This window comes from Chenopodium album, chromosome 16, assembly GCF_948465745.1.
Source record: "Chenopodium album chromosome 16, dcCheAlbu1.1, whole genome shotgun sequence".
Classification (NCBI taxonomy): domain Eukaryota; kingdom Viridiplantae; phylum Streptophyta; class Magnoliopsida; order Caryophyllales; family Amaranthaceae; genus Chenopodium; species Chenopodium album.
Window position 1 is genome coordinate 48,937,589 of NC_137849.1, and position 8,735 is coordinate 48,946,323.

Consider the following 8,735-nt stretch of genomic DNA (forward strand, 5'->3'; position numbering starts at 1 on the left):
AGCCGAAACAAGTTTCTCACTCACAAGTCGTAGCTTCGCTCCTCCACCAGGCTTGGGCACAGAGGCAGCCCGGCAAAGCTCTTGCCTTCAAAGGTGGGGTGGGCGCCTTGGAAATGGAAATCTCTCCAAGACACGACCCCCCAACCCCACGGGGGAGAAGTTTACAAAAAATCTATTTAGTAGACTTCATTTCAAAAAGACAGAAGATTCATGTCTTTTTGAAATCCTGCATCCAATCTCCAAAAAAATACCAATTGTTTCTATTTTTGAAATGGAATATTTACGTTAAAGCCTGTTATAACCCGAACTGAACTTGACCCAACCCGATCCGAACCCGACTTGTAAGTCAGAAAAAACCAACGTGATCCGACTTGAACTTGACCTGAAACCTGACATGACCCGACCTGAACCCGACTTGAATACCCGATTTGACACCTCTACCTTAGCTATGACTTAATCAAGTGCTTAACAAGATACGGAGTACTCCTTAATATTAATAACCTTGTTTACTCTCCTAATCGTATCGGGTCAACCAATAAAACTACACACAGATAAAACCTTATCCACACACTTAACAGTTAATAACACCGTAACAATGGTGGTCCAAACATGGAAAACCCGCCTAAAATTCCCGCTTAACTCTCATTTCTCCACTCACCATCTTCAATTTCTCCAATGGAAAAACTCTCTGCAATTACTACTACTTCTAATACCTTCAATTGCTTCACTTCCCCTGTTCTTCAAACCCCTTCTTCCTTCTGGAAATTTCCCAGAATCAATTCTTCTAATTCGCATCTCCCCCTTGTTTCTGATTACTTTGGTGATCCTGGGAAGATTAATTCTATTCATTTAGTCAACCAATTGAATGCCCAGGTGATTAAATTGCCCCAAATGGGGAATTCAGATGAAATTTCCCAGGTATTGATTACTTCTTACTTGAAATTTCAAGATTTTGGGTCTGCTTTGATGGTTTTCTTTCTGGGATTTCGGAGGAATTTTGTGGTTTGGAAATCGTTTTTGGAGGAATTTAAGAGTTTTGGAGGAAACCCAATTGAGATTCTTGAGGGGTTTTGTGAATTGTATAGAAAAGGAGTGGAATTTGATGGTAAAATTCTTACTGTTGTGTTGAAAATATGTGCAATTTTGATGAGTAAATGGTTAGGTGTTGAAATTCATGCTTCTTTGATTAAGAGGGGTTTTGATACAGATGTTTATTTGAAGTCTGCATTGATGAATTTTTATGGGAGGTGTTGGGGCACAGGCTATGCAGATAAAGTGTTCGATGAAATGCCTGAACGAGGAGTCGCGCTGTGGAATGAAGCCATTGTCGCGGCTATTCAGAATGAGAATTATATGAAGGCTCTGCAATACTTTCAGGAAATGCAGTTTATGTCTGTGAAAGCTGATACTTTTACTATAAGTAAAGCTATACAAGCTTGTGCCAAAGGAAGAGCTATTGTTGAGGGGAGGCAAATTCATGGGTATATGTTTAGAAATGATATGGAAAAGGATTTAGCAATATGCAATTCTTTGATCAACATGTATGCAAAAAACAACATGGTAGAACTAGCTAGGAAAGTTTTCGATTCTATGGATAACTGCAGTTTATCATCATGGAACACAATGATATCTGCTTATGCTTCGGTTGGTTCTTTTGATGATGCAATGGAGCTATTCCATAGGATGGAGTTTCACAATGTGGAATCAGACATAGTAACATGGAATTCCCTCTTGTCTAGTCATTTACAGCATGGGTTATACCATCAAGTTTTGAACATTCTACGCAACATGTTGGCAAAATTACAGCCAAATTCGAGCTCCATCACCCCTGCAATTCAAGCAATTAACGAGTTGAATTGGATCAAGTTAGGGAAGGAAATGCATTGCTATGTTCTTAAAAATGGATTGCATTGTGATTTATATGTGCAGACAACATTATTGGACATGTACGTCAAGAATGGTGAACTGGTTAAAGCTCGAGCATTGTTTGACCTCATGAAGACTAGGAATATTGTCGCCTGGAATTCTTTAATTTCTGGTTATTCCTCAAACGGTCTATTTGATGATGCTGTGAGGTTGCTGAACCAGATGGAAGAGGAAGATATAAATCCAGATATAATGACATTGAACTCTCTACTTTCTGGATATTCGATGAATGGCCGTATAGAGGATGCATTAGCTGTGGTGGAGAAAATGAAGGTTTTGGGAATGGAACCTAATGTTGTTTCATGGACTGCTCTTATATCAGGTTGTTCACAAAATGGAAATTATAAAGATTCATTAAGTTTTATCAAAAAAATGGTGGAAGAAGGTATAAACCCTAATGCTGCCACTATAACTAGCTTACTTCAAGCTTCTGCTGGTATGTCTTGGCTACAAAAAGGAAAAGAGATCCATAGTTGGTGCTTAAGAAACGGGTTTGATGAAGATGTGTTAGTGGCCACAGCTCTTATGCAGATGTACATTAAATCAGGAAGTCTGCAGAGTGCCTCTGAGATTTTCCGGTGGATGAAAAACAAGACAATTGCTACTTGGAATTGCATGATTATGGGGTATGCAGCTTACAACCATGGAGAAGAGGGGATTATGCTTTTCAAGGAAATGCGTGATCTGGGAATTTGTCCTGATGCCATAAGTTTTACCGCTCTCCTATCATGCTGCAAGAATTCAGGTTTACTTGATGAGGGTTGGAAATATTTTGATAGTATGAAGGCTGAATACTGCATAGTGCCTACAATTGAGCATTACTCGTGCATGGTTGATCTTCTAGGAAGAGCTGGATATCTTGATGAAGCGTGGGATTTCATTAAGACAATGCCTGTTGAACCAGATGCTTCTGTTTGGGGTTCGCTACTTCAATCCTGCCGAGTCCATAACAACTTGAAACTTGGGAAAATTGCAGCCAAAAACCTCTTTGAACTAGAACCAAAAAATTCTGCTAATTATGTTATACTGATGAACTTATATTCAATGTCAAGCAGATGGGAAGATGTGGATCGTGTGAGAGAAGAGATGACTGCTCAAGGACTGAGAATTCAATTTGGGTGGAGTTGGATAGAAATCTACCGTAAAGTTCATATTTTCAACGAAGAAAAACCTCATCCAGATACAGGAAATATATACTTTGAGCTGTATCATCTGATCTCTGAGATGAAGAAAACAGGTTATATCCCGGATATAAAATCAGTGTACCAAGATATTGATGATGCTGAAAAAGAAAAAGTACTGCTATCTCATACTGAAAAATTAGCCATAACCTATGGGTTGTTGAAGATGAAGGATGGTTCACCAATCAGGGTAATTAAGAGCACTAGAATGTGCTCTGACTGTCACAGTGCTGCAAAATTCATCTCTGTGTTAAGAAAACGTGAGATTATCCTTAAAGATGGTGTTCGATTTCATCATTTCCGGGAAGGAAGATGTTCTTGCAATGACCATTGGTAGCAAGGGCTTTAACTTGTTCTTAATTAGGATTTATATGACTGATTATAGACATAGTGAATACACATTTGATTTTTGCTTCAAAGCTACGAGTCATTTGCTCAGTTCAGACTTTAATACATGGTTTAGTTAGCAAATTTGAGCATATATAATGCATTTAGATTCTTCTGCTATATTTACAGATGGGTGTATAGCTGTATTAATTATGTACCAAATATTCTTAAGCAGTTAAGCACATGTGTACTTTTACCTACAAGTGTGTTTCCTAAATCTAAGTCTGATGAAAATTATTGTGTTTAGTTGATGCAAGCTTTTTCTCCCTCTTTTTCTTTTGCTTACTTTCTCATTTCAGGAGGTATCTAATGCATGGTACAAGTGGTTTATCAACCATTTTTTGGATCAAATCAGTTGTCACAATTTTCTTTTTGCCTCACTTCTGCTGTATTAATTCTTTATTACCCCTTTCTTCTCCTTTGATTTCCTCCCTTCCATTCTTATTGTGATTATCACCTTTTTCAATTTGATAAACCTTGCTTGAATTGGTCATTTAACAACAAAGTTTTAGACTCAAGCATCTCTTCCAATTCACTAAACAAAAACACTCCCATTAGTAAATTGGAGATTTGAGCTAGTCAGACCTCTTTCAACCAAACACCCCTACGAGATTTTTAAAACCTTAAAGGCACAATAATTGTAAATTTTACGAAAAAACTTCAAATCGTTAAACACGAACTTATTTGCAATCATGAGATTATGCTCAAGACTAATGAAAATAAGGACTGGAATTGGCACTCAACGACTCGAGATTTATTCACACAATATTTGATGATTTGAATTGAAATCTAGCATACAAATACAATGATACAAACACAAGAAAAGACAATGTATATGCAACGTGTGTGAATATAGTAAATAAAACAAATAAAAATGTGAGATAATTCCAACCAAATCTACACATGTTAAGTAAACATGATAAATGGGACCAATTGTAATGTCTCCATACTTCACCCCTTATCTTTTTTGCCTGGCAACTGGCATATGTTGGATGATTGGCTCACTCTTGAAAAAGTGATTGTGTGACCTACCATTGTTGAAGATTTCAAGTGCTTCTTACGGAAAAAGCTCATGAAGATAGTATGACTTAATCGAATTTGGCTCATTGTTTACCCAAATATATTCACTTTTAATCCTAGAGAGTTGGCGAACTTGTCTATATCAGTATACTTGTATATAGACGGAAAAAGAACAAACCATGATCAACAGTAGTTAGTTTAAGTAGAGTCTCAAACAGGCAATAGAGACTATCTAGTACGGAATATCTAATCTATGTACTCTACATTTTAAGATTGCGAGTTCATGCCTTATCTATGTATAAGTAATTAATTAATCACTAATATCTTATCTACTTAGATCAACATAAGTGTAACAATAATTTAGCTGTAAAAAAGTGAATGTACTACCTTAGAGTTTTGTACTACAATAGCATATTGGCACTTGTACCATGTTGAAGATATGCTTCCATGAGATTCTTGGTTGGCCATTGTTTAATTATCTCAAGTGGGGTTTTGCTTTTCATGGCGTAAAATTAGTGTCACTTTTTATTCCAGGTATGCTCATTTTGGATATACCATTCAATAACTTCCACGTGGCACGTTTTTGTTCCTTTTATCTTTTCTTTTTGGTACCACTCGTTCAATTGCTTCTAGCACAGTGGCACTACAAAATTGCTAAGAGTATTCATGAAAACAAAGATAGTCCATGGAAAATAATACTTTTCTAGAATGAAATTCTTTATCTTATCAAAAATGAAATAAACTAATTTTTTTTTGCAAACAGTTCAAAACAGAAAGTGGAAAATGACTAGCTTATTACATTTTATCTTTTATCCTTAAAGAAAAATCGCAAGTACCCATTAAATTATTGAATACTTCGTAGAAAAGAAGAGCAGTTGTCTCATGTCCTAACATTAAAATCCTTACGAGCAATAGACGTTAGTTCCAACTGAATAAGGTGCTTTAATATGCCGACTTTCATTAATCTACACTTATTTTGCGATAAAATCAGATTCCTACCTCATGCTGATATGCATAGATATTTAATATTATACTTTATTGCAACTTTCTCGTGCTCAGAAGCTTTAACTTAAGGAAGTAATTTACAAATGCAAACTTAACTACCTTCAAGTAGAAAAGTTACATTCACACTTGCCACTACATACATGATATATCACTCTTGCAAGAGTGTAGTTTCATACATCAATTATGTACAACTGCAGCACTTGGAATAAACTTACATATACAGCAAAGGTTCGTCAAGGATTGCTTTAAAAACTAAAAATCAAGTAATCATGAAGCCTGGGAGGCAACAACTCCTGCATCCAAACCACGACGAAAAAAGGATGCAAACAATTGTCCATGACAATCTCCTCGAAGCTTCAAGGGATCAAGCAAGGATCAACGAAATAAAGAAGATTTCAAGCAACCAAACACGAGAGATTCATACTATAAGTCGAGTTCCCTGTGCCTGCTAACATGCATTTGCCATCCTCTCTGAAACATCAGCTAATGATTTGAGGTTGCAGTTGATTAAGGCCTCAACAAAGTAGCATGTTTCTTCTTTAGTGTTACCTTCTGGTACATCGACTACAAATGATTCTATGACTAATGTCCCCATCTTCCCATCAATTATCTCAGGGTGAACTGTAATGGTCGAGGAGTAATTCTGCAACAACAAATAACATGTTCGATTAGCACTTAATCCACCAATGATGACACAATAATAGGTTAGTTACTAGTGAGGATATCTTTTTCTCTTTAATCCTTCTAGATGCAGGGGATACAAAAATATAAGTCTAACATTAACAAAGAATTATGCCAAATGTTATGATAATGTATTCACCATTACCACTATTAGTTATGAGTACCTCCTATCATATGCGTATGGGTTTACTATATCTAGCACCGCTGATACATTCGTTGAAAACTATCACTATCAACCTAGATAACTAACATTTGCTCATGAGCCAATATATTTTGCTTCTTTATTTGTGAATCATTGAATCCAATAACTTTTGCCTCTAAACCACTCTCATTCATACCCATACTCGTCTTTAAAATCTTTAATTGGAAGTGGACCACGACGGGGATGAGGCTTTAAGCCTTTTCAATTTATGTGTTCTTCACTTTTCCTATATGCCATCCCTCGAAATTGTCTTCTTGCTTTAATTGGTCGGTAGAGGAATTTGCAAGAATACTGAGGTAAAATCTTTCTCGAATGTCATTTCAAACTCGAAGAGCATCCAACCACATACACCATATAATTAAAGCAAAATGGCCCAATCAAGCTCCACCTACAACTACTTTCATTCATCACTTAACTAAATTGACAGGACTAAAGGAAATATGGATAGATGGTTCTAGTTACACGTCGAATTCATGAACAACGGTTATAATAGACTTTATACTCGTTTTACTTTAGAGGTCAATTCATAGAAAATAGATGGTAAATGTGTTCACAACCGACTTTTTGATATATCTTGAATACTTTAGCAAATAACATGATATGCAAGAAATCCATGAAGATAATAAAGCAGAGCTTTCCAGCATGTCATTGGATAATATATCAAAAATCTAACATTAGTTTGATAACATTACGAAAATGAACCAAAATAATCATACCTTGAGCCTGTGATCACCATCAACAATTCGGACGCTGAGAATGTGCTCCTCATCATCAAGTAGCTCCAATCTTTCAGTGCTAGTTGTGGCAGGAAGGCCTGATCTAACATCCACTTCTCTTACACTTCCGATCTTAAGCTCCCCACTCGCTTTGCACCGGCTTATAAATGGCTTATACTTCTGAGGTTGATCAAATCTCCTAACCAAAGACCATACCTAACAAACACACAAGACATCTCCTGATTAATAAAATGAAACTAGAACCATAACAAAAAACAAATTTAGTAACGCAATGAATGAGAACTAGATCAATTTGAAAATTTTGAAGAACTTTTTTAGTTTTTTATTTGTTAGTATCATAACAAGATTAAAGTTCAACATCTCAGTCTAATGACTTGCTAGCTAGTTCTTACTGAGCTGATACAATACAGATTTGGTATCAAAGTTGTAACAATTTTTTGTTAATTCCTACAAAACCCAAACGAACTCGAATTTTTAGTATTAACAGGACAATCGATTACACTTCATGTTAGACTTTTTTGCTTGATACATATAGTATAAGCAAATTGCTAGTACATTTCTTGTAGCATTTTATATTTTTATTCACCGTTTTTAGTAATAATGTAATATTATGACAACAATAATAATACAAACAACTAACTATTCAAGAATGACCTAAACAATCAAACTTATCCCTATAAAAACTCCCTAGAATTTCTTAAACAACAATCAAATAAGATAACTTACATAAATAAACAGCATTATAGCATGTAACAATTGAAACTCGAAAAAGATTGAATCTTTTAAATATAAATCAACATGAATACAGAAATAAGTATAAAGTTTTACTGTACACACATTTCAGACCTAAAACAACAATCATTACAAAAAACACCCAGAAACTAAATTCACCAATTTTCAGATCAAATAATAAACCCCAGAAATTATACATCATAATAAACCAAATTCATAAACGAATTAATGAAAATAATGCAAATGAATTCATTAAAAGAGAGAAAAAAATTATATAAACTTACAAGGTCAACAGGAGCCTTGATGTGTTGAGTAAGAGCAGAGGAACACTGATTAGCTCCAATTTTGTGAGTATGGTGTCTGGAAATGTATACAGATTCCATTATAAGATAGATTTAGAAGAAATAAAGCCCAGAATATTATTTATTTTGCTTCTTTTTCTTGGAAAGTTGGAACAATATTTGCAAGAAAAAAAAAAAAGCAGAGGAGTTTAATTCAAACGCATGATCATCTTCTAGTTGAGAGAAGTTTTGTTTATATTCACATGAGTCATTTTCTGACCATTTAATTATTTTGTGGTTGTTTAGGGTGAGGAAGGAGAAGGCTAGGTTGACAAGCTGGTGATAATTGAGTGTGTAACAGACCAACAATTTTTGTTGATTGTGGGTGGGTTGAACTTGTGGGGTCATATTTATACTGTGAGCTACTTCCAAGTTGGTGGTTTTGGCATCTTATTGGCTGCAACTTGGATAATCTTTTTTGTCAGTTTTTAGTGAATGTTCAATAGTTGTGGGAACAGGTCAACAATCAGCACTAATTTGCCAAGTATGAAAAAAAAAATTAAAAAAAAAAAAATAATAAGAA

General features: G+C 35.2%; 1 protein-coding gene and 1 pseudogene across 1 annotated transcript; one reads left to right on the forward strand and one right to left on the reverse strand.

Moving 5' to 3' along the window:
- The first annotated feature begins 596 nt into the window (after nucleotides 1-596).
- LOC145585781 (pentatricopeptide repeat-containing protein At4g01030, mitochondrial pseudogene) lies at nucleotides 597-3,735 on the forward strand (annotated as a pseudogene).
- Nucleotides 3,736-5,531: 1,796 nt separating this feature from the next.
- LOC145586852 (abscisic acid receptor PYL8-like) lies at nucleotides 5,532-8,513 on the reverse strand. Its single transcript, XM_081643790.1, has 3 exons — nucleotides 8,156-8,513; nucleotides 7,119-7,334; nucleotides 5,532-6,162 (listed from the first exon to the last, which is right to left on the reverse strand). Exons 1-3 carry the CDS (start codon nucleotides 8,252-8,254, stop codon nucleotides 5,968-5,970), a joined length of 510 nt encoding a protein of 169 aa, XP_081499916.1. The 5' UTR covers nucleotides 8,255-8,513; the 3' UTR covers nucleotides 5,532-5,967.
- Between the last annotated feature and the right edge of the window lie 222 nt (nucleotides 8,514-8,735).

Coding starts and splice junctions, on each gene's coding strand:
- LOC145586852 (XM_081643790.1), bottom strand. CDS start 8,254: ATGGAATCTGTATACATTTCCAGACACCATACTCACAAAATTGGAGCT. Junction 7,335..8,155: donor TCAAGGCTCCTGTTGACCTT/GTAAGTTTATAT, acceptor TGTGTTTGTTAG/GTATGGTCTTTGGTTAGGAG. Junction 6,163..7,118: donor ATGGTGATCACAGGCTCAAG/GTATGATTATTT, acceptor TTGTTGTTGCAG/AATTACTCCTCGACCATTAC.